Source organism: Saccostrea cucullata, unplaced genomic scaffold (genome assembly GCF_032062105.1).
Source record: "Saccostrea cucullata isolate Sc308-1 unplaced genomic scaffold, CSIRO_AGI_Scuc_v1 ctg467, whole genome shotgun sequence".
NCBI classification, from domain to species: Eukaryota; Metazoa; Mollusca; class Bivalvia; order Ostreida; family Ostreidae; genus Saccostrea; species Saccostrea cuccullata.
In genome coordinates, this window is record NW_026921079.1 from 50,001 (window position 1) to 77,500 (window position 27,500).

The 27,500-nt window shown below is 33.6% G+C and overlaps 2 protein-coding genes and 1 long non-coding RNA gene across 3 annotated transcripts in view; 1 reads left to right on the plus strand and 2 right to left on the minus strand.

The window, feature by feature from the left end:
• LOC134259121 (uncharacterized) overlaps positions 1-11,557 on the minus strand; it is a 41,884-nt gene extending 30,327 nt beyond the window's left edge. Inside the window, exon 1 of the mRNA XM_062741723.1 lies at positions 11,251-11,557. Within this exon, the coding sequence (XP_062597707.1) occupies positions 11,251-11,530 (280 nt within the window). The 5' untranslated portion in view covers positions 11,531-11,557. The remainder of the gene's footprint in view (positions 1-11,250) is intronic.
• Positions 11,558-12,500: 943 nt separating this feature from the next.
• LOC134259122 (uncharacterized) overlaps positions 12,501-27,500 on the minus strand; it is a 107,635-nt gene continuing 92,635 nt past the window's right edge. Inside the window, exons 3-4 of the long non-coding RNA XR_009990286.1 lie at positions 15,647-15,703; positions 12,501-12,557 (exon numbers count right to left, since the gene is read on the minus strand). This is a non-coding gene — a long non-coding RNA (uncharacterized LOC134259122). The remainder of the gene's footprint in view (positions 12,558-15,646; positions 15,704-27,500) is intronic.
• On the plus strand, positions 26,291-27,253 carry LOC134259114 (uncharacterized). Its single transcript, XM_062741711.1, has 2 exons — positions 26,291-26,429; positions 26,662-27,253. Exons 1-2 carry the CDS (start codon positions 26,291-26,293, stop codon positions 27,168-27,170), a joined length of 648 nt encoding a protein of 215 aa, XP_062597695.1. The 3' UTR covers positions 27,171-27,253.

Consider the following 27,500-nt stretch of genomic DNA (forward strand, 5'->3'; position numbering starts at 1 on the left):
TGTACATACACTTTTACATGACCACACACAAATCTATTGGTCAAGTTTTGAAATGCCAAGTTTTCATTGGTTAGTGTTTTGGTATTTGTGGTTTAGTGAGTTTTATTCAGTTTAAGCTCTGAAATTCTGACTTTGAATGGAGAAGACATAGTTTTGTTGTTTGCTGACTGTAATTTATTTCCTAAGACCTTGAGACCTAAGACAGTTCCAGAAATGTAAGTTTTACATAATTATGTTTTCTATAATATTATGTTAAAAATGTGGAAAATAAGATATTTTACTTTTAGTTGTTACATTCTGAGTTATCATTCTAACTATTCAGATATTGATAAATCTGATGAAGTTTTCAAAAAGATCAATATGTATATAAACCTGAAAATAGTTTGAAGTGAAGATTTTGATAATCAAGATAATTTAAATAATTATTTATTTTGAGAAAGGTATTTGTATAGAGCAAGTCCTTATTATTAAATCTATTGTACATAGGTATCTCCATATATAACAAATTTGTTGACTTGCATTGGAGAAAGTTTAGTTCCATAAATTGGTATGTCTATCTGTATACATATTTTTATGATTTGTAAAGAAATATCAAAGAAAGATAACTCTTCACAAGATTGTAAAGTGTAATTGCATTGTAAGAGTTGCCTCCCTTTGATATCATGTATACTGGTGTCTCATTATATCGCGGTACTTAATTGTTTACCCTAAAAATGGATATTAAATGTTAAAATCTGAATATGACAATGGTTGCTATTTATAAAGCTTACATTTGGCTAACTTTTCAGTGGAACACAGTTTTTCAACCTTTTTTCGTTGTCTTGTGAGCTATTTTTATAATGCAGTAGTCTCTTTTACCTTTAAAATTGGAAAGTTCCATTGTATCGCAGTATTGTATGAATGGAAGCCTGGTTCAGTTATAAGGTATTTATTTTATTTCCTTACTCCATTTTTCTTTTATTTATATAAAATATCAATAATAAACAGGAACTGAAATTTGCATTCATTAAAACTTTATTGAGTTACTCTTTTTATTATCTAATTGTTAAAATGCAATGTGGACATCTGAATTCACTTCCTCTCCTGAGAACTTTAATTGAAGAACAAAATTTAAGGTGGGTCCAGTGTCCACAAATGTCACATTGTCCCCAACTGACAAAACTGATTCCTGCCATATGGGAAAGTTCTTCTGGCTGCCACTTGTTACAAATGCAGCAAACCTCATCGTCATCTGTTAAAATTTTATCATCTGAAGTATCCACAAGTATCGGGCCGGATACTTTGCTCTGGTGGCTTTGGACTTGAATGACTTGAAGTAATTGAAGTGTTCCCTTTTGTCTTAACTAGTGCTTTTCCTTTCCCTTTTGACTTTACTGGCTTTTTTTTCTTTTTCCTTTTCTTTTTCTAATTTTTGCTTCTTATTTAGTTGAGATGTTTCTAATGCTTCAATATTAGACCCCTTCAAGAGATTTCCAGAGAGAAATGGCGGAACAAATGTTCTCTTACTTTTATTCACAGATTCTTTTTTGATTGTCCTACTATTAAAAAGTCAGAAGGACTCATAATTTCCTTATTGTGTCCACTATTTGTGTTTGGTTGTGCAACATCTCCCTCATGATCATCCATTACCTCTGTGTCTTCTGTCAAAGTCGGTTGTAAATCATCATTTCCATAGATGGTTGCAGGAGCTAATGTTCCAGGTGTTGCTTTGAAAATGTTTGGTTGCAGCGGGAATATCCCTGTTTTCCGAAAGGAGGAAACAAGGTTATCAGGTGACATTGCCTTTAGATAGGGCTTGCTGCTTAATTTTGCAATTTCATACTTAGTGATGTTTGCTCCAGGATGTTGTTGCATATATGTGGCACATTCTCTGTAATACATATTTTTAAGCGGTTCAAATCTGGCTACATCCAGTGGTTGGGTAATATGACTGCTATGGGGTGGCAGTAGAAATAATATGACATTCTTCTGGCGGGCCCAATTTGTCAGAGTAAGTCATATGTGCGATCTATGGCCATCAAAAAGGATAAGAGTGGGTTCCTGATTGGGGTCATTTGTGATGCCTACATGGCGTGCAAAGTGGTTGGTCAGATAGTTTTCAAATACTGCACCATTTGACCAACCACTATCACTCATCTCACCGCTTGCTCCTGGTGCAGCTCCCTCAAGAAAGGCAGGCATCCATCTCTTGCCCGGGAACACGTAATACGAAGAAATGTGGTGTCCTAAAGCATTTCCTGCAGCGATAATTGTAATCGTTGAAGACCTTGGAGATGTAACAGCCTGTGCTGAGGTGTTTTTGTTGCAAACTATTTTCGGTGGCATATGATCTGTGGTAATACCGGTTTCATCAATATTTAAAATTCGTTTGGGCTTGTTTAGCAGATTGTTTGTTGTCATGATTTCAGAGAGCTCTTCGAAGTATTTCTTATTTTTTTTTCTGACGTGCTCTTAGCCCTATGTACAGAGAGCTTCTGGGGCTTAACAAGTTTAAGTTGGGGCCATCTGCTCATGAATTGGAAAAACCAGTTGTTGCTTAGCCTGACTGAATTGTTTAATTTTGTTGTTAGTTTTTTTTTAATGAAACGGCATACTCTTTTGCCATAGATTGGATGCTAATTTTCGTATATCCATAGCCTATTTCAGCCATGTATGTCAAATGGTCAAAAAAATTTCTCTTCTCTTTCAGTGAACAGGTGTTCTTTACCCACTTTTGATTGCAATGACACATTCCCTCTAGTTCTATCCTGTAGAGTGGATTCAGGGACTTTGTAAACCATGGCTGCTAGATAAACTGATACATTATCAGAAATGACAGCTGTGTGGGCTCTTTCCAAGTTATTCCTATCATATTGCAACCTCTTTGATTTATTCTACAAAAAAAATATTCACTAAAACCTTTTTTGAACATTGCTTACTATCATTATATTTTATTTAATTAATATGAGGACAGCGTTCCATAGTTTTTGTTTAAGAACATCACATGACTTTATTACTATGGCTAATGTCAACAACCCAGACAGTAGACTGACAATTTATGCTGTGACTTATTTTATTATGTGTAAATTAGAATAATTTTTTAAACACTTTCATTAAAACTGAATAAAATACTGTCTTGTAATTGAAAAATTAAGACACTTACTATGATTTCTGACATATTTAAGCATCTTATTGGCAGACGATCTAAAGTTTATTTACCATAGGTGTCGCTAAAATCGCGAGAAAAACCGGAAATGCGTATTTTTGGAATATACCGCGATACAATGGAACCCGCGATATAATGAGAAGGGGGTATATAAAGTATATTTCTTATGTGTTATCATAGTAAATGATGATAATTTATTGTAAAAGGGAAGACAGATAATTTGTTATATTCTATAATCAGAATGATTAATTGAAATACTGTTTTGTACATATTTTTATGACGCAATTTGTATATTGCAGAACTTCCTTATAAATTCCATTATATCAACATTCCATTGTCCGAATTACTAAAGATGTCATCATAATAAATGTGTTAAACTACTACTACTGGTGTTTTCCATCATAATGCTGGGAATACCCGCTACAAAAGCAATAAAGAGTTTTGTGCCTGTGTATGTACCAGATGACATATAGATTCTATGGACATACATGTAGTGCCGTGTTAATTTCCATAAACAAGGTATATTAATGCTTTGTATGTACAATAAGGCTATAATAAACAAATATATACTTGCTTAATCATTTTGAATCAGCCAAAAAGATTTTATTTCAATGGACAAGCAAAATCAGAATTTCATATTGGTGTGTAAAATTAAAACCAGGTTCATAAAAGTATGTGCCTTCCTTAATCAACCACTATCTAATGATGATTCTAAATAAAAGGACTGATTTTGTGTTGTTTCTATTATTTGTGTTTAAGATTTCTAATAACCTGACTAGATGTACAATGTATATATATTCCTTGAAAATCATGTGTTTTTTTTTTTTTTGGTTTTGGCCAAAAATCTTTCAATATTTCTACATGCATATGGATTCCTTTGTAAAAATCTTTGAATCCACCTTATACTATTGGTATGACAAGTTACTATTTTTATGAGCATTTGCAGATTTATTCTGATAAAGATAAAAATAAACAACAAGAGGAAAAAGTAGAAAATGGCTTTTTATTGTAAAGTTTAAATTCAAAAGTAGTCCCATGACCAGTCATGGATTTGCTATATTTTAGAAAATAATTTTTAAAAACTTTTCCTATATATATCCTTAAAAACTTTGGTCGGCCATTTTGACCCTGCCCTACCCCCGGATCTCATGATTTGAACAAGTTTGAATCTACACTACTAAAGCATGCTTCCATATAAATATGGTGAATTATGGCCTTGTCATTCTTAAGGAAGAAAATGTTAAAAGAATATTTTTATATATTTCTATGCTTGAATCTACACTACCTGAGCATGCTTCCATATTTGTATGTGATGAATTATGGCTTTGTCATTCTTGAGAAAAAGATTTTTAAAGAATTTTCCTATACATTTCTATGTTAAACTTAAACTTAAGTCGGCCATTTGGCCCCGCCCTACCCCTGGAGGTCATGATTTGAACTAACTTGAATGTACACTACCTGAACATGCTTCCATATAAATATGATGAATTCATTAATTCCCAATTATCTCCCCTTGAATGAGGGTGTGGCCCTTCATTTGAACAAACTTGGATCCCCTTTCCCCAAGGATACTTTGTGCCAAGATTGGTTGAAATTGGTCCAGTGTTTCTTTAGAAGAAGATGAAAATGTGAAAAGTTTACGATGACAACAACGACAGACGACTGACAAATTTTTATCAGAAAAGCTCACTTGAGCCTTCGGCTCAGGTGAGCTAAAAATATGATTCATCTATTTATAAAGAAAAAATTCTGAATTATCAAATATATTCAGGTAACATCATATACATAAGTTGAAAATTATTGATTTATAGGAGATTTTTTGCCATTGATTTGTTTTTTCATTGTATAAAAGGAACAAGAGGCCCATGGGCCACATCGCTCACCTGAGAAGTTTTGACCATTCTGTTCTTTACAAGATTTCCCCCTTGCTATACATGATGTATCCCAGACCTACCCTACTGATCATAATTTTGACATTTTGAAATCTACACAACCCCATGATCCTTCCATGGGTACATATGTTTCAGCTTTTTTGGCCCAGTGGTTCCTGAGAAGAAGATTTTCAAAGATTTTTCCTATATATTTCTATGTAAAACTTTCATTCCCTATAATGTCCCCACCCTTCCCCCAGGGGTCATTATTTGAACAATTTAGAATCTACATTATACAAGAATGCTTCCACATAAGTTTCAGCTTTACTGGCCTAGTGGTTCTTGAGGAGAAGATTTTTAAAGATATTTCCTATATATTTTTGCTATGTTACACTTTGATTTCCAATTGTGGCCCTGCCCTACCCCTGCAGGTCATTATTTGAACAATTAAGAATCTACATTATACCAGAATGCTTCCACATAAGTTTCAGCTTTTCTGGCCCTGTGGTTCTTGAGAAGAAGATTTTCAAAGATTTTTCCTACATATTTCTATGTAAAACTTTGATTCCCCATTGTGGCCCTGCCCTTCCCCCGGGGGGTCATGATGTGAACAATTTAGAATCTACACTATACCAGGATGCTTCCACATAAGTTTCAGCTTTTCTGGCCCAGTGGTTCTTGAGAAGAAGATTTTCAAAGATTTTTCCTACATATTTCTATGTTAAACTTTCATTCCCTATAATGGCCCGGCCCTTCCCCCGGGGGTCATGATTCCTACACTTTAGAATTAACAATACCCCAGAATGCTTCCACATAAGCTTCACTTTTTCTGGCCCAGTGGTTCTTGAGAAGAAGATTTTCAAAGATTTTTCCTATATATTTCTATAAAAAACTTTGATTTCCCATTGTGGCCCCGTCCTTCCCCGGGGGGTCATTCTTTGAACAATTTAGAATCTACATTATACCAGAATGCTTCCACATAATTTTCAGCTTTTCTGGCCCAGTGATTCATGAGAAGAAGATTTTCAAAGATTTTTCCCATATATTTCTATGTAAAACTTTGATTCCCCATTGTGGCCCCGCCCTTCCCCCAAGGGTCATGATGTGAACAATTTAGAATCTACACTATACCAGGATGCTCCCACATAAGATTCAGCTTTTCTGGCCCTGTGGTTCTTGAGAAGAAGATTTTCAAAGATTTTTCCTATATATTTCTATGTAAAACTTTGATTCCCCATTGTGGCCCTGCCCTTCCCCCGTGGGTCATAATTTGAACAATTTAGAATCTACACTACCCCAGGATGCCTCCACATAAGTTTCAGCTTTACTGGCCCAGTGGTTCATGAGAAGAAGATTTTCAAAATTTTTCCCATATATTTTTATGTAAAATTTTGATTCCCCATTGTGGCCCCTCCGTTCCCCCAGGGGTCATGATGTGAACAATTTACAATCTACACTATACCAGGATGCTTCCACATAAGTTTTAGCTTTTCTGGCCCAGTGGTTCTTGAGAAGAAGATTTTCAAAGCTTTTTCCAAAATATTTCTATGTAAAACTTTGATTCCACGCCCTTCCCCCGTGGGTCATAATTTGAACAATTTAGAATCTACATTATACCAGAATGCTTCCACATAAGTTTCATGTTTTCTGGCCCAGTGGTTCTTGAGAAGATTTTTTAATGACCCAACCCTATTTTTGTCTTTTCTAGATTATCTCCCCTTGGGATGGGATATGTCCCTTCAGTTTAACAATTTAAATTCCCCTTTACCTAAGGATGCTTTGTACCAAGTTTGGTCAAAATTGGCCCAGTGGTTCTTGAGAAGAAGTCGAAAATGTAAAAAGTTTACAGAGGGACGGACAGACAGACAGACGGACGGACAGACAGATGGACAGAGGGACGAACGGATGACGGACAAAATGTGATCAGAAAAGCTCACTTGAGCCTTCGGCTCAGGTGAGCTAAAAAGGAAAGATAACTCTGCAACAGAATTTAAAGAGTAATAATGTTTTTAGAGGAATCTCCCTTTTCATAAGTATTTTCCATTTTTCATATTTTATACATAATCATATTTTTAAAAATCATAAGCTGGATAGGATGTTGCACAGCAAAGAACAAAGTACGTTATTGGCTGATTTTCGCCGAACTTTGAAGTAAATTGAGGTTTATAACACTCAAAAGTTGAGAACTTTATCTTTCTAACAATATATAACTTGTTTATATCTAATTACGTGTAACACATAGCAAATTATGATAAAAAGTTGTGTTTGAGCGGTAGTAACGTCAGTTCCGACGTCCATTTTGCTAGACGACGTCAATAACGTACATGTCTCTCTTGCGTTATACAAAGCTCCTATATGTATTAAAAATGACGTGCAATTGTCTGTAAAATAGAAATCAATCAATTCAAAGATATTTTAAGAAATTCATTTGCAATGAAGTTAACATTATATCATATGGGCCATGGCAGAGATTGGGGTAGGAATGACAGTATTTTACATGAATATAATATGTTTTACGGTGTGACCGTTGGGGCGAGCGCAGTTTATTTACTATCATAAACCTACACACGTACTGTCTATCATTCAAGAAAAAGAAAGCAAAAAGAATAAAACAAAACAACAAAGAAATCATTTCCCAATCATCGGGATCAAGATTTGAAAATTCTCGGAAGTTTCCGACAAAATCGTAAATATCCGAACCGTTGAAGTGACGAAAGTCTGACGTCAGAATGAGCTAAAACATTTTGTTGACTTAGAACGCAATCTTTAGTTTTATGGAAAAGAGATTGCATTAATAAATTGTTCTTTTCATGTAAGTTGCTTTGTTGAAGCCGAGTTTCACGGAAGCAACCGACATAACTTTCGTCAAAATTCGTAAGTTTCCGGTGACGTCATTTGTATCTTTTCCGAAGGGCAAGGTGAAGGCCGGTGTTGTGTCATGTGGGTATTTTTTTGAATAAGGTAGGGCAAAATCATTTCGTTAAGATTTCGGTAAGAAACAATGTTCCTTTAATTTTTTTACTATTTTTGATTTATTCGCGCAAAGGTCATTGGGTAGTGCGGGAATTCTGGGAAGGTTTCACAGAGAAATTTCGCTGACGTATGTACAGATTTCAATCCGAATTTCCTCTGTTCATACACGTTAGTCTATTGAGCTCGCTTCGCGACGCTCGCTGCGCTCGCTATAATTAATGCATAGCAAATCATCCGACTGTCTGCATAGGACACAAAAAAACTACCCATGATTTTAATTTTTTTCCAGGAGTTCGAACCACCTCAAATTTCTTATTAGATACACCGTTACATACCTATATGTGAACATCCTGTATATTTTTTTCCCAAAATTTGAGGTTCTGGAAAGCGGTGAATAATAAATAATGGTAGCTATAGTATTTGAAATCAATCTAAAAGTGTCATAGAGATATTTTTTTTCAAAGACAATGCAAAAAAACAACAAACAAACAAACGAACAAACAAAAAAAAAACAGAACTTCAGGAACTGTTGACATTCATTTTTTCGTTGGACTAAGTCCGATTTTATCCTTTAAATATTTATCGAAATAATTATAAATTGGAAACAACGGATGGACCGTCTTGACGATGATGCACGTGTTGTTGATGAATCTTGGTACTATAACTAGTATTTACATTAAACAGAATTTACCCGTGTCACATTGGTTATATTCATTTTTTAAATTATAAACTAAGTATATTTGTAAAGTTCTCCGTATGATTACTTTTTTTTCCCAAAACAAATCAATACTATGCACACGATGCTGGAGAGTCGATCTTGTACACACGTAAATTATTTGCATGAAATAAAACTTTCAATGGAACACAGTGGGAATAAACGCCCATTTTATATTGTTAGCGGGCCCGTGTTACTGCCCCTTCCCTTCTTTTTTTCCGAGACTAGCTTTCTGCTGTTGATTAACAATGTGAGTATGGTTTTTTTTAAATCCAAAACCCGTTCCTCATGACCTTCCTTTTTGTGTTGCATTACGATCACCCCCCTCCCTTTCCAACGTTTAATACGCAATTGAAATCTGTCTTATTGAAAAATGGCAGCGGTATTACACAGGTGGCGCACTGCACAATGCTCAAATGTTTCGAACCTGGGGACACTCCTTTAGAAACGCATGATAAATAAATATCTACATAATAAGAAAAAAAAATCTGGTTTTGTGTCTATTACTCTTTTAACCTTGGAAATAATAATGGACAGAAAACCCATCTTTTTCGACTGTACATGGTTTTCAGGTCTTCGGTATATTTAAAGGGCAGAAGCGATTTTTACTAGATATTGTATTAGAAAAATAAAGCCCGATGGGAAATAAATTTTTGTCAAACTGACACTGTGTTTTTCTATTTGTGAGCAAAGACGAGAAATTATCTTAGAAATGTGGATATTAAATCTTAGAGATCTTTAGTTACTCGAATACTGCTTACGTGTACGTATAAAAACTTTATGCATTTATTTTATACTTAATCATATCTTAAAAATTAAGATATTTTATACATCTTTTGAAAATTCAAATGATAATCAAAAATTCAATTCTGGTAATTAGGGCATTCCCCACAGACACTTGCTTCGTATATAGAGCACCCCCTCCTTTCTCTTTCCACGAGTTACTTAGATCATGCAGTTTCAGACTCCCTCCGCTTCAATAAGGTCGAATTTTTTTTTATCAATCATTATTCTTCTTTAAATAGATCGCATTGACAGCAATTTGTCTTCTTCTGTAATAAATCGTTTCAGACTTCCGTTGTCGAGTCTCTTTCTTGTAAACTAGCCCCGTAACATCGTTTTTGAAAGTGGGGGGGGGGGGGCAGAGAAAAAAAAACTTACTTGAAAAAATTGACAAAAGAAAAAGAAAAAAGTTGCCAAAAGCCGATAATTGTACTTCCGAGATGGGGACGGGGTAGGGGGGGGGTGTAGAAGCCAATTTTTTTTCTTCAATGCAGATTTCCATCAGTACCGATTTCTTTTAACTACAATGCTACATTTTCCTTATATCACAAACAGCTGCCCCCCCCCCCCTTGCTACGTTCCTGATGTATTACTCAAACATTACCTCAAGGAATAGTTTAGAGGAAATCACATTTTGTGGGAAAGGGGGGGGGTTGACAAGGGACTTTCCTTATTCAATTTTCTTTAGATTCATGGCTTTTATAACTTGTTACAGGGTTTCACAAGGGGATGGGATGTTTTCCAATGTGATTTTTATACCCCCATGAATATGGCCGGGGGATATAGTGTTTGTCATGCCCGTCTTCCGTCTTTCTGACCTTCCGTCACACTTTAATTTGAGTTTAGCGCTGTTCAGAGCTAAGTTTCAAAGAAACTATCCAAGATATTTTCCTCAAACTTCATATGCTGATAGCTATAGGTATTGATAAGAGCTATGCAACTGCTAGTACATGTAGCTGGTGATTACTATATACTTGTAAAGTCTTACTACTTTTGAATAAAAGCATAACTTAAAAAGATTATTTAAAATACATAATTATGTATGGTTTATCTTTATCAGGTCACCATCAAATGCACATATTGAGGAAGGATTATAAAGTTTTGTACGTACATTCTGAACCATGCAATCAATGAAATTCCCGACACTAGAATGCATGGTTCATTCGTAATTTAAATGGATTTTATAAATTAGAAAGATAATTATAAACATATGTGGATTTCATCTTGTATGATTTTGTTTGTGTTCACATGTTAAAACAGCTGTTGAAATTATTCGTTTCCTACGTAAATACATGTACCTTGTAAAATCAGCGTAAAATAATAAACGCTAATGTTGCATAATTTTCCTTTCCGGACTTACTATTTATAAAAAATGAATACTGTTCCCACTCATTAACCGACACGAAATTAATACTGGACGGAGATTTGAAACCAATAATGTTATACACAAAATATAAAAGTGGTTAATGCTTGGGAACATATTAAATTTCATCATCATTTACTGATTTTTCATGAAAATGAACGGATTTCACTGAACAACCGCTGTTTGGAGTGGTATTATGACGTCACTGTAACATATTACGTCATTTTTATGTAAGTTGAGTTTAGCTTTGACCTTATTGTAAACGAAGCATAAGGGACTTGCATAAATAATGGTAGTTTAAAAATAGTAAAATTTCTCGGCCGCATAGAGCCAATAACGTACTTTGTTCTTTGAAATTCTGTCTGTCTACCCTATGTATTCATTACAAATACATTCTTACCTTCCAGAATTCTGTCTCTAACAATGAAGACATGTTGATGGACTTCCAGCCCCCTGGTGGACTCTGTAACTTCACCGATATTTTGACTTTGTCCTTTTAATCGCTTCAGTAGCGTTGTTATTCCCCTGGATGACTTGGGAGCTTTGCTGACATTCTGACTTTGTCCTCTTAATCGCTTCAGTAGCGTTGTTTTTCCAGCCTCAGCACATCCAACAAGTATTCCTCTGGCATGGGTGACAGTTGTCTTCTCCTTCCTCAGAAACTTCTTCAACTCATCCATATTAACCTCATTTAAATCATCATTGCTTGCACCTGAAAACAATAATATACAATTATAGCTGGTTTTTGAGGTCAATACAATGATTTAGCCATCTGAGGAGTACAATATTCACCGAGCCCGAAGGGTTTAGATCAATTTAGACTTAAATTGATCTAAACCTGTCACTTGATCTAGTCTGTCACCTGTCGTGTTAGTTAAGATGAGATTGCCTTCTTTATCACTGATCCAGACCCGGTCTGTTGACACGAGGGTAATGTTACTACACTCACTAACACCATACACATTGACAGATTTCTGTAACACGTATTTATACATCGCTGACAGTGTATATTTCCTACTCGTCTTTTCCTGTGGTGTCAGAATCCTGTGTTGATTTCTTTCAGTTCGGGAGATTTCTTCTGTAAATTACAACATGCAATCTTAATAATAGGCCCATCTTCATGTTCTGTGTAATGAATCTCTCTAATTCATGCAACTAACTGTTTAGTTCTCTTACAGACTCATTTAAAATATTTTGTTAAAAATCCTTGATATCATAAATTGTTTCCTTTTGAATTATTTAATGGGTCATTATAATTATGTCATTTTAAATCATAGATAAACATCATGTAATACATTTACCTGTACACACATGTAGAATCCTTAGGTTCTACCGACTGTAGGCAAGGTGATCTGGAGGCCTCTATATTAATGGACAGAAATCTGCTGAAAACAATATTTTACATTGTATCATCACGCATATGTATCAGAATTAACATTTTAATACTGTCATATTATTAAAATGAATTACAAATCTCACAACTGTTTAAACACATTCAATAAACCAAAATTTCAATGTGTTTAATTTTCTATAATTATTTCTTTCAAATAATTAAAGATATTAATATAATTATAACACATTATACAGTACATGTATATAACATTCATGTAACATATAAAGCAACATGATAAAGATGTTTACTATACTGATTTCCTTTTGGTGTCCAGTGCATATAGCATATTTGTCCTTGTGTCAATGGTAAGTGTTCTGTAAAGAGATAAAAGGTCATTGTTATACCTTTGAAAATTTGTTCCTATACAAATCTATACAGAAAAAAGACAAACATTTTTTAATGTTTTGCTGAGCGGGCATAAAAAAATCGATGTTGGACCGCTGAGTGAGATGTTGGACCGCTCGGAGAGATGTTGGACCACTTACGTCACAGAATGGGCGGAGCTTAATCTCATTTTCATTCTTTGGTTTTAAAAAGTGACAGATCTAATGTTACATTACGTAATATAGTACAAAATACATGCATGTCAAAATATATATAATAAAATGAAAGGTATAACAAAACATTTATTGACAGAGTTTGAGGGCAAAATGCGTTTTGTCGCCCCCTCGAACCAAATTGTCTGCCTTCGGCCTAACGGCCTCAGGCAGACAGTTTGGTTCTTGGGTCCGACAAAACGCATGTTGCCCTCGAACTCAGTCAATAAATGTATATTATGACACTCTTAACATGTACACTACATATATAGCTAGCTTTGTGTCTAACACATAATAAAATGATGATAACAATATGAATATATAATAATATATAAAGAGCAAGCTGAGCCAGCTCACAAAATTTTAATTTTTTTATTTAATGCTTTACTCAAAGTTATGGACCAGACTCAAATTATACTCTTTTTAGCATCTATATATGTTTATGAGCTTTTACATGTAATACTGTTTGTTGATATTCAGTTACCACACAAACTGATATTTAAATATTATGAATATACATCGGGATCGGTATCCCAAAGAATATTGCGTTGAGTAAAAAGTGGTGTATAGATTTTGAAACATGTATTAACCCATGTAAAATGACAATAATTATTTTAATGAAATGGAGTCCTCTATATAAACAGTGTCAAACATTGTTCATGGTTTAAAAAACATTGGATAAAAAGGATCTCACATGATTTGAAGTTGGATATGATTTTTATGTGATATCGTTTTCGTATCGACACTATGTACTCCAACGCCGTGTGATGTAATGTAAAATTTAATAAACAAATACATGTATATGATGGAGAGAATGACTTACTTTGTCAAATTTCACTTTATTTGATATATCTTAAGTTTTCATTCATAAATTAAAAAAAATAAGCGCTGAAATATTTTCTTTCATTTTTGTATGAACTATTTCATACAGCCATATATTATTTATTACATAATTTGGTGCAAGGTAACCGAAAAAGAACTTTGAATTAGAAAAAAAGACAGAATACACATTTATAGTGAACAAAAATATGTGATAAAAAGAATCTACCACCACAAACCATGGAAGATCCTATTTATGATTATTTCAACTTTTTTTTTTCATTTAAGGCTTAATAATATTATTCATTTGACAGACTCAATCGCAATAAAGTATATGTGGCTGCTTTTTGTGTATTTATGAACTTTTTAATCTACTCACGTGCCAAGTTATATTCAAATCAGATCAAAACTGTAGGAAGATTGTATTTTGGAAATATTTCAAAGAAATTTCTATTTTTCTATTTTTAGTAACCATGGCAGCACAGTTCTTGAAAATTAAAAAAAAAACAGACGGACACCTTACAAAATTTGATCAAACAAGAAGCCCATGGGCCTCAACACTCACCTGAGTACATCTTGCCATTGCTCTTCTTTACCAGATGCCCCCCTCTTGTAATACCTATCGTGACCTCATCCTACCCCAAGGTGTCTTGATTTAAACAATTTAGAATCTCACTACCTAAGGATGCTTTCACATCAGTTTCAGCTTCTTTAGCCCAATTATTCTTGAGAAGAAGATTCAATGTAAAATTGTATTGCCTATTACCGCCCCCCCCCTCCCCAATCCCAAGGGTTCATGGTTTGTAAAATTTAAAATTTACACTACCCAAAGTCAAAAGATACGTCCATACAAGTTTCAGCATTTCAGGCCCTGTAGTTCTTGAGAAGAAGATTTTTAAGATTTTTCCTATATATTTCAATATAAAACTTGGATTCCCTATTGTGGCACCGCTCTTCCCCGAAGGGTCATGATTTGTACAATTAAGAATCTACACTACCCCAAGATACTTCCACATAAGTTTCAGATTTTCTGGCACAGTAGTTCTTAAGAAGATTTTTCCTATGTATTTCAATGTAAAACTTGGATTTCTTATTGCAGACCCGCCATGATTTGAACAATTTAGAATTTAAACTACCCCAGGATGCTTCCATATAAGTTTCAGCTTTGTAAACCAAATGGTTCTTGACAAGGCCTAAAAAAATATATGTTTGTTTCTTGTAACCTGACCGACCCATTCAAATTACCCCCAGGTGGACTTTTTTCTGACAAATGGCAAAACTTTGTTTCATCAATCAGCTGATTCCATTTATCAAAAAAGAAAATGAGCTTGTAGCTTAACTTTAGACATAAAATATGTCAACCTATTTTTCATTTACCTTAGTTATGAAGAGTAACCATTATTATAACAACAATTTCCCCATACAACTTTCTGAAGTTCGTTTTCTGCCGCTAGGCAGCCATTTTGGATGCCATGTTGGGTGTCCACTGTAAATATAAGAATTCCCGACCTACCAACCCTTAATTTTTGGGGAATGTTACAGTAATCAAACATATTTTTTAAGCCTAAGAAGATTTTTAAAGATTTTGCCTATATATGTCAATGTAAAATTTGATTCCATATAGTGGCCCCACCCTACCCTCAGAGGTTATGATTTGAACAATTTCAAATCTACACTATCCAAGGATCCTTCCACACAAGATTTAGGTTTTCTGGTCAAGTGGTTCTTAAGAAGAAGACCTCACTCTATTTTTATCATTTATTCATTTTCTCCCCTTGGTCCTTCATTGATAAAATTTAAACTCCTTTACCCAAGGATGCTTTGTACCATGTTTGGTTAAAATTGGCCTTGTAGTTCTTGAGAAAAAGTCGAAAATATAAAAAGTTTACAGACAGACGGACGCCAGACAGATGACGGACAAAATGTGACCAGAAAAGCTGACTTGAGCCTTCTGTTCACTTGAGTCAGAAGAGCTAAAAATGTGATTCCTATACCCTGCAAGAACTTTGTAGTGGTTTAATAAGAAAATTACATAAAAACAAATGTACCTTATACCACACCAATATCCCCTTGCTCACAGTTGAATCAATCTGTCTCTGACATGTCTGTAGAGAAAAAAAAAGGCCTCGTTACATTTCAGCAGTAAGGTAAACATTTCTTTAGCTTCAGTAACCTGAATTAAAAAAATTATATTTTCCCATATTTATTCTGTGAATATCTGTGAATATTTGATTAAAAATATTCAATTTACGTATATATGAATAAAAGCACTTATAAATTTGTAAATCATTCGCTTATCGTGAATAAAACAAGGTACCTACAGTACTGACCGCACACAACCTAACACCAGAGCGAACCCGGTGCGGGCCCCAGGTTTGCTTCATGGGTTCGCTCGGGGTCCGCTTCGGATTTGCTTTCAGAAATTTTGGGATCGCTCCGGGTGCGCTTTGGGTGCGCTCCGGGTTTGCTCCGCGTTTGCTCGGGGTCAGCTCTGGATCCGCTAGAGCGAACCCGGCGTTCGCTTCCTGGGACTGCTTTACGCACTGATGCGTGAAGCAGACCCAGCTTTTATCTCACCGCCAGTAAGCCCCACTCCTTGTATATTACAAAACAGTAATGGTATTGTGGATCGATCAATGTTGTTTATGCGACGATGCGGACGTGTAAACTGTACATGTACATGTAAACAGTGACATTATGGAGAACATTCATAATTTTTTCTAAATTTAAACTCTTTATTCGACGTAGATTTACATGTACAAGAATAATCGATTTCCTTGATTTCTCTATCCCGAGAAATTCAAACTAGTCTAACAGCGAATTATAAGACAATTTTTCTTAAGTTATAACGAGAAAACAAAAAAAGAAGAGGAAGAAAAAAGGAGTATTGCATTTCAGTATATCGAATGGTGTACAAGTGAAACTGACGAAAGGAATTTAAAGGTTCTTGGACACAGATTTGAAGTTCATATTTTCTCATTTTTTCTGTATAATATCACGAATAATATATTTTTATAGCATTTCACACAAAAACTAATTAAAAATCTTATTTCATTTAAAAGGATATATCAATCAAACCCGCCAAAAAATTTGAAATTTCAATATCTTTTAAACGAAATAAGATTTTTAATTAATATTTGTGTAAAATGCTATTAATATATATATATATATATAATTCGTGATATTATAGAGAAAATAATAACTTCAAATCTGTGTAGAAGTACCTTTAAACTGAATACCTCTTAAATTCATGCTTTATATAGTTTAAAAATACATTTGTTATTCCTTACGTTTTGCTAAATCGTACTTTGATTGTTAACTAAACACGTAAATTATAATATCGCATCTTTAAATTACATGCAACCTTTTGTACATCTTATATATTTAGATTTCATTTATAGTAGTTACACATTAATAGTCCTTAATAAATGTTTACCGGACATTTTTTTTTAAATCAAACTGTACATTAGATCTTTTTCACGGTCAAAATTTTGGAGCGAGGATGATGTTTATTAGAATAATGAAAAGGCAAATAATAATTGTTCTCCCGACCCGATAAGAATATAGTTATATGGCCCCTATTTCACACACACATTATCTTTAAAAAAATCTTATTTTTTAATTATTTTGTTTATGATTTCACAATGTACGTGTTACATTAAATTATCCAAATATACCTTAAAATTGTTGATCTTCTTAATCCTCTTGAGCATGAAAAATGCGTGTATATAAAATTCTTCTTTCTGGATGCACAGATTAAGGTCATTCCGCCCTAATGATATTACATGTAACAAACTAAATGACTTCACAAGAATAAACGTGAATTAGACCCAATTCTTGATGATTCCTGACTTAACAAGATTATTCTTTCAATTTAGTGTGACTCTACAGTTAGTTTGCTTTACCATCTTTCGAACAACCCACATAACTATACATTGCTAACGCCTTTATTAATTATTTTTCCTAATATTTAGTCCTAAAAGATTTCAAAATTTATAATAGATCAAATTCATAAGTGACAATATCCCTTCTATATTATATTTCTCTGATTATTCTTTGTCAAGCATAGTTACGCATTTTGAGAGAATGAAACAATGTAAGATTTACTAAATATTGTGATCAATTAGCGCAATTAATTTGTTCAATTATGAAAATCGCACTTCACCTGATTTCACCCCAATAAACAAGGCGTACTTTATAGCGGTTTGGATTTCTTTCTTTATTTAATAGTATATATATAAATTTCCAATTCAACTTGTCTGAGATGATGAAATTTTACAATAATTGTCGAAGACAAACTTTATTTCCTTTCTCCGCTTTTTGTCAGTAAAAATTGTAATATCAATTGATTTCAATTTTTATGCATTGACTGATGTATTTACCCAATTTATTTAATAAATTGTTGTAATAAAAAAGAAATTAAATATTCTAAAAATATAAAATACAATTAAGATAAATAATTATTAAATAATATTCTAAATAGCACAATAGATTAACACAGCAAATTCATACATTTTACTTGTATGTAAAGTGTTTGGATTTGTGTCAACTTAAATCAACACATTCGATCTTATATCCCAATCGACAGATCAATAGGCTATTTTGATTGGTTAATGCGCTGATTGGTTAATTGCTAATCCTGATTGACAGCTCTGTAAAGAAATATCGAACCCGCGTTAGCTATCTGGGACCGCTACTGAATTTGGGGCCCTAGCGGACCCCGAGCGAACCCGGAGCGGACCCATAGAGCGAACCCGGGGTCCACTCCGGATTCGCTTTCTGTTAGGTTGTGTCCGGTCGCTACTGTATTTAGTGACATTTTCCATTTAACATTTGGATAAAAAAACACAAGGATTCTTGTAATTGAAAAAGTTATAAAATATATTTTGTTTATATTGACTTTGTATGTATACTCTATATAAAATAAAACGTTAACTACATGAGTACCTTATACCACAGTGATATCCCTCTCTTTACAGATGAATTGTTTTTTCTCTGTTACCTGTCTATAAAAAAACAAAGGATTAAATTATCACTCTTCAGCATTAAGGTAAATATTTTGTTAACTATATAACATATCATTCATTTGACTATTTCTGATAAAACATTTTTTCACCTGGATACTCTTCACTTTGGGTCATTGAGCAGTGAGGGTATTATTTGTGTCAGCAGGCATTGCGACACGGGACCTCGGTTCATAGCGTCTCATCCAAATGACTGCTTTCCATGTCCAACAGTTGAATTCCAACTCCCGACTTAAGGTAGGATTCTTCTCTGGTTTCTGACTAGATGAAACATTCAATGTATATTTGCTTATATGTCTTTTATATTGAGGTGTAACGAATTTAAAAGGCCATATTTTTCTTTCCTCATCACAATTGTACAACTTTAAATAGAAATGGTAAACTGCGTTTGAAAATTAGCAGGGACTATATTTTTGGCGGAATGGTGGCGTATGAAAATATCTTCTTTTCTGCCTCTCAAAATTATAATAGAACAATGAATTTAGTTATAATTTTTACACAGTTGAAGACTTGGAGAAATTTTCAAATGTAAGTTAGATTAATAATGAAGGATTAAACTTTCAAAATGTATCAAATAAATATAATTTCTCAAACAAACTAGAGCTTTAATAGCTTTTAAATGCTTCCTATCAAAGTGCAGATTTGAGCCAAAAAATCCATAAAAAGTATTTTTTCTCTCTAAGCAAACGATCAAATTTTTTTTGTTTTTGTATCATTTTGTACAATTATAAGACTACTTTATTATATGCGAAAATTAGAAAAAGTTAAATATAGGAAGCATATGAAAATAACTAATTTATCCTAAAAATTAAGAAAAACAGAGAAAATTCGGATTAGCCAATATCCAGTTAAGTTAAATTATTTATGTAAATTTGGTAATATCATGCTATACTCCCGATATAGTGATATGTTTTTAAGCAAAAAGAACAATCATTTAACTTTTGAAATAGAAGTAGGTATTAGTAGATTGGCAACAGGTATTTCTTATTCTTAATGTCAAGGAGGAAGATAATGACCTTGACCTGACCTTACCTCTAATATTAAATGGTCAAATTTAATTTCACTGATACTATCACTTACTGATATTGTCTTCTAGATTCTGTGAAAGTTTCATTAATTTTTAATTATTAGAAATATGAGAAGAATCCTACCTTAAGGATCAACTCTTTACAATGCAACTCTAGAGCTGACTCTCTGAACGCGCTATTACGAATGTGACGTTGGGGAGCAGGGTAAATGTAAAGTTTATAATTGCTCCCAGCTTGTTTTTGCTAAATAAATCAAAATCCCATTTGTTGTACCAATAAAGTGAAATGACAGAGTTCTTGCTCTAAGGTCTTCTAGTTGAAAATGTACCTGCATAAAACATTTTAATTTGTCGATCATATTGAAATGCACGATATTTGGCGGAACTTGAATTATGAACATATACCAGTAAGCGGAAATTACATTTAAACGCATTCCTTAATGTTCATATTAATGTATACGTATGTATGTGCAAGACATTTAGTTTTGTAGTAGTACTTGCATTAGAGGAAGATTTTCTTGCCACAAGCGCTAAAAAGATCACAAAGCCAAAAGTAATACGTTTACAGTACATACAGAACTGTACTACAGATCTAATATTGAACGAAAGAGGGTAATATTGAAATGCAAGCTGTATTGAGTTCTTAAAAGTAGAACGTGAGTCTAACTGAGCATTTCCACCAAAAGTCAGACAAGTGCATTGTATCGGCATGACACATGACAATTGTACCGAAAAATGCAATTTTACCTTATTGTGTGAACTCTATAAAATTTTATCGTACAATTTATATTATGGGCTTATTAAGGGCTTATGAATTAAGTAAAATGCATCCAGAGAACTTGATTTGGAATTCTAAAGAAGATTTAGAGATATACACGGCTAGTATTTAATTGTAATCAGAATATTAAAACTCAGTCACGTCGAAAACGTTGATCTTGTGTGGGTAGATTATGACCTCCAACACGCAGAATCAGCTTGCATAATCAAGTGAGGACCTTTCTATGTGCAATTCCATTTGTAACATTATATGCATTAAATTAATGTAAGGTTTATGAAGTATAATTATACAACCAAGGCAAGTTTACGTGTATTAACTCCAATTATTTTTCTCTGGATAAGGTCATCGAGGACGAGAAGATTGAAACTTAGAAACAACGTCATGAAGCTTACCGGACATCTCTGGGTGATCATATGATGAGTTTTTATTTAATTCAAATTGCTAGTATCAACGCATCAAGCTAAAATCTGTTGTTGTTTGATTTAAATTTTGTAAGCACAGACTATATTGTATGATTCTATAGCATCAGTCCACAAACTGTTTTGATAACACCCCATAAAGATAATAATTTTATTGCTTTTCTACAATCAATAATTTCTAAAATTACAATAATATAGGTTAAAGATAAAAATATTCATTTTATTGTGCAGATAAAAATCAAATAAATAATTTAAAAAATGCATAATTTATTACATGTTATTGCTAACTTCTCTAGACATGTAACAAAACAACATGGATTTAACTCGTATTAAGAAAGTGACCGACCCCACTTCGATTCATCATCCGATGGTTGTCCAAAAAATTCGTGGACAATGGCATTTTGTGAAAATTAACGATTCTATATAAACCTATTGCATATCAAAATATTTTTTTGGGGCCTCGGTTTATACGGTCTCATCCGAAGGACCGACCCATTTACTCGCCTTTTACGACAAGCAAGGGGTACCGAGGTCCTATTCTAACCCCCCCCCCCCACGGGGCCCTTGAGAAAGAAAATCATATGAGATGAACGGAATATTTAATTGTGTAGTTTGATACTCCCTTTAACTAACTCCTGACAATGGTGTAGCCAGTCTCGCCGCGGCGAATTTAAAACATATTTTTACTTGTTGATGAAGTAAATATCAAATCACACAATGGTTGCTTTTAAATTTAAATAGACTTGTGTATGGGACTTCTTCTTCTATCATACACAAAAATTCAATGATGAAATTAGGAGGGGTAAACTTATAATGATCATTTAACTCTTTACAACTTACAGAATTGCTATGCAACATACATTGAATCCTTGCATCATAGAAATATTACTTTACCATTTCCCCGCAAGCACTTTATAGCGGGGTACAAATTTCTCTAAAGTTTAGCGTAAATGATATTCTGAAATAATATTTTAATTAGAAAATAACTTTTCTTATTTTATGAGACTCAAGCAAGTATGAAATAGTTGGAATTTGGCAATGAAATAAAGATTAAATGAACTTTTTAAAGTGCGTGAAAATGCATGAAAGCGGGGAAACGGTAAATGCGTGATTTTTGCGTTAGAAATATGAAATGGTATATGCGTTAAAATGCGTGACTGCGGGGAAGGGTGTTAACATGTCCCCAGACCTTGGAACACAAATCATATGTCGGTTATCTTTTACTATCAACAAGTGTACTTATATGTATCTGTCTGAGTACTTTGTGGCCAACTGTATTTTATCAGGTCACCTTACAGACTGGCGTAACACTGATACATCGAGGGCTTAATCAATACAAGGCTTAGTATATTGTATATGCACATGAACTAGTATTTGGTCAGATGTAGAATGTTATGTTTCAGCACGAAAAAGAGAAAATGAGTATAGATACGGCATATATGATTTTCATTGGTTTCCTAACAAGAAAGTAACGTGGTGGATTTGTGTGATAAACTTATACTGTTGCATGTACCCTATGAGAAATTGAGGACATATTCAGGATCATATAAAAAAACACTTTATCCCTTGCTTTGACACAAATTATAGTTAAGGTAACCTCATAAAACCAAATCTTCATTCAGTTAATGTTCTAAAGAAGCTTTCGTACATGTACATGTATTCTGTGTTTTAAAAACATTGTTACGTCATGTAAATTGCAATGTTTATGCAATAGCGTTTCAGATTCAACAGAAATGCCAAAATCGGGTTTAAGATATCTCGTACTTGAGGTAAGATGCAAAAAAGAAATGAAGGATTACCACAATACCTGGTTATTGACTCGAAATACGTATAAGTGTCATGTTGTAAATTTTGAATTTACCGGGTGGAAGTAAATACAAAATTTACAACATGACAACTGTTGTCATGTTGTAAATTTTGTAATTACTGCCAACCTGTAAATTCAAAATTTATAACATGACATAAGCAATATTTACTCAAGTCAAAAAGTGGTTAGGACATTTTTTTGCTCTCGCTAAATTATTGCATATTTAGACAATAACCATGTGTTTTATATACATCTTGACCTCATATATTTAAAGGAAATAAATGAATCTATATATGGGGGGGGGGGTGCGGGGGTTGGTACAGCATGTTCCTGACAGATAAATAGTATAACGAAGATTTATTAATAAATATGTTTACTTGAAAACAATTATAAGAATAAGTGATATCGTTCTAACTCGCCCCTGCCAATTTCTCTAAAAATGACAATGAATGATATCTGAACTTTATGGGACACTCTCAAAGATGTACTTCTGCATAATCCATTTTCATAAAGTTTTTACATCATTCCAATATATTTAACAAAGTGATCATTGCATCAATGGAATAGAAATATTATGTTACCTTTTATTTTGAATTATCTCTTTCAATTGCAGGAGACGGTATTAGTTTCTTCTTTTGTTTATTAACGTCTGTATTATGAAACTTCTCTCATCCGTGTAATACGGTGTTCTACCCATTAGATTAGATTTTATCTGTATTTATTCACAGGTACGCTTTATCATTAGTATACTTCCGGTTTTGGTGCAATCCTTGCTTCATAATGTAAATTTATAGAAACTTCTGCTTTATGAAAGTCCTTACGTTATCAGATGAATTATAAAAAAAAATTAAACATTTTTAAAGGACTCGTTTTACAACAGTTCCTTTTTTACTTGTATCTGAGATTTTTTATCCCCCCCTTCCTTCTTAAAAATCTTTCTTGAGAAAATGTTATGCCTAGCAGTGATGTTGTTTGTGCAAGGTTCATATGATAATGCAGAAAAATTTATCCAATTTTAGCAATGCGTGCTTATGCATTGTATTATATTGTATAAGTTATCAAACATGTCAAATGTCAATAAATAAAAGCTCATATACGAAGGGTGATAAAAAAAGTGTGCGAACTAATTGAATAAATTCCATGTAAGCTATAATATTTGGTTTCAGTGTTAATTTAATTTTAATTTAGCCTTCTCTGATTTTAATGCACATCTGTTTACGTTCTGCCCATCCTCGAATCACGTAATAAAGGCGGTCACGTAGGTATAGATAAGTATATCCTTTCCCCAAAAAGAAGCATGACGACCATCAAAACCTTTCTGTCTGTGGAGAGACATTTATTCAAGGTGAAACGAAAATGAGTGGCTACTTTTTATCATATCGTATATGTTAAAATCTAATTAAGTATACAATACCCTATGTATTTAATAATTATATTAGTGTTAAGATATTCAACTAATTGGCAAAATGTAAATAAGAGATCTTTGTTGGCCAATGGCTAATTTAAAAACACATGTTTTCAAACTTGTTTTCACTGAGAAATGTATAATATATCATTTTTAACCATCTACTGTCATTCACTAAAACGATCAATCAATTCATTGTTACAGTTTAAATTAATTGTAACTTATTTGTCTTAATAGACTGTGTACAAATTATTATACGCTGCTGCGAAGGATTTTCTAAGATATACCATAAATTTTACATCCATTCGTATAAATGAGAACGACTGATACAATCACTTTTTTGTTACAAGTGACCTACATAATGACATCATTTTCACATTTTGACGTCACAAACAAGGAGCAAAACTTTATTCAGCATATGCTTTTTATAAAACTTGTGTATGGCCATGTGAGTATACCATTTTTTTTCTAATCTGAATTGTGTGTTTTTTAGATATCGAGAAAGTTCGCGAACTTTTTGATCACCCTTCGTATGTTGTAAAAGATAGAGTGGATACTGTATCGTTCCAAGTTTTAGATTATCTAACTCCTGACAATAGTGTAGCCAGCCTCTACGCGGGCGGCGAATTTATAAATTTTAACTTGTTGAGTAGAGTGAATATCAAATCTTAATAAAATTTTGTATTAGACTTCTTTTCCTATCATTAATAATAATATCAATGATGAAATTGAGGGGAAAAACTCAAAATATCCATTCAAAACGTTCCGCAATCCCTCGGTACACAAACCATATCTAGGTTATCTAAACTATTAGTAACATATAGGTACATGTATATCTCTGAGTACTTTGTTGTTTACTGTTATTTAATCAAGATACCGTACAGACAGGCCTAAACATGAGGTATCGAGGACGTACCTAGTCAATATTAGATTTAGCATATTGTACAGTCATATGATTGCATGTTGTAAAGTTCGTTACATATGAAGATAGTACGGGTAAAATTGTGTGATTTACTGATACTGTTAACCAATGAGATATCGAGGACATAATAAATATTATACAATTATGGACTCTTTTGATGTTGAATATGGTTTGTTATTCACCAGAAAAATATTCATATTGACCGAGGCGAAGCCGAACAGTGTTATGAACTGTTTGCGTTTGTATAGATTATATAGGGACTATAAATAGACTATATAATAATAAATAATGTGAACTCTGCATTTTGTATATCATGATGCTTCATATATAAAAAATATGGATTGATATAAATTTCGTAATCTAAACGTATTTTGATAGAATTTTTCAAATTTCTTTTTTTTAATAGTATACGATGTATTAATACTCATGAACTTATAAAACACCCCCTTCCATCTAAGCCCTCGGTTAAACAGATGATTATTTGACAGTTGAAAAAAAATAGATTATCAATAAAGTGAACGAAGCGTGACGTAAAATTAGCTGATAAGAAAGCGTATTCTAGATCATAGCCGAGTACTCTATTCGTTAATAAAGAGAGTTGACGTTCCTCTTTGAAAACATCTTTGTAGTTTTCAGAGATCACGTCTTTCAACAATCTCTTTGAATTTGCCATGGAAGTTTATAGTAATTTATTTAAAAACTAATGCATGTAAAGAAAGAACTACATGTACATGCATCCTTCAACTTGACATTTTCATAAATCGACAATATGTTATTAATTAAGTGAATATTGTCGTTTTTCATACCAATTATTAGTCTATTATTTATACACTGACTTGACAACGGATTTTCCCCCTGTTCTTTCCTGATCATGACAAGGAGCACACGGCGGGTGTGACCGGTCACCAGGGGATGCTCACTCCCCCATGGCACCTGATCCCACCTCTGATGTTTAGGAGGTCCGTGTATGCTCTGCTCTTATTTTGTATATTGTTTAATGGATTTTGAGATTAAATACTGTTTGTTATCTCCATATCCTTCTTCAAACTTTCAGTAAGATTTATTATGTAAAACAATGCATCGTTATGTCATTTTATTTGCTTTTAACTTTTAAATAAATCATACAAATCACTCTAAATCTAACATATGTTTTATGGTCAAGTGAAGAATAGCCTGCTTTTAAGAAACCTATAAACTATAGCTACTATAGCGACATCTATCTTGCGCTAGGCAAACTTTTTTACATGAAGCTGGATCCGAAATATTTCTTTGATCAATAAGATGAAGACAGAAAGCAATTAACTGTTACCATGACAACAGGTTATGGTTATCCATTACCTAGGAACCATTGGATACAATTTGATTCTCATGATCAGGTGACTTATGGCTTAGTCTTGAATGAATCAGCTGTGAGAAATGAAGTGTTACTAGTGGTAGCCGTGGATTCTTGTGGACAGTCTTATCATGATGCAGTTTAGGTATCTAAGAGATTTGTGATGGATTTTTTGAATGACCCCATTTTTCCTGTTAAGGATCTTAAAAAATATGTATGTTTTCGTAAAGGAACATGAAATTTGGTTCAAGAGAAACTAAAAGAGAAAGTTGTTCCCTCATACTATTAATGGCAGATCGAATTTATGTCAAAGGATATCAATTATGCTGAAGGAATAAAACCTTTCAGATGAGAAAAGAGAGCTTACGAAGGATATTTTATGCTTCTTTCTGCCAGGGTTCAGGATCACAAAATTCGAACATTTCATTCAAAACCATTCACTAGTGGAAGAAGCCACAGATATTCTGTGGATTCCATTTAAATCAGACATCAACCTTTGGTTTGAGATCGTGCTCCCCGTTATAATCCTTCTATCCATCCTTATTGTGTTGGTCGTCATTGTATATGTCTGTTGTACAAGGAGGAGGAAGCTGTACCTACTCCACTCAGAGAAGCCCACGTTCCTGGAGGAGAGGAGACCTGTCATTTTTCAGACTGAGGCCCCCGTGGAGGACCCCTCTCTTTGTCCCAGGAACCCCGCCATTTTGTCACGTGATAACGAGCTGTCTTCATCTGAGGTGGACCTGATAGATCAAAGGTCACTTCCCTCCACCCCTGACTACAACCCTTTCAGTACAATACCACCTCCTGTTTATAGGGTACCCCCTCCCTACACCAATAATCACCAGTACTGGTAATTCAAAGTCAATAGTCAGTCTACCCCTGTATATAGGGTACCCCTATCTACACCAATCATCACCAGCATTGGTAAAGCAAAATTAGAACCCTTTCTATAGGGTATCCCCTCCCTACACCAATAATCACCTGTACTGGTAATTCAAAGTCAATAGTCAGTCTACCCCTGTATATAGGGTACCCCTATCTACACCAATCATCACCAACATTGGTAAAGCAAAATTAGAACCGGGTTACCCCATTTCTATAGGTTATCCCCTCCATATACCAATAATCACCAGTACTGGTAATCTTTAGTCAATACCAGTCACCTCACACTGTGTACATCAATC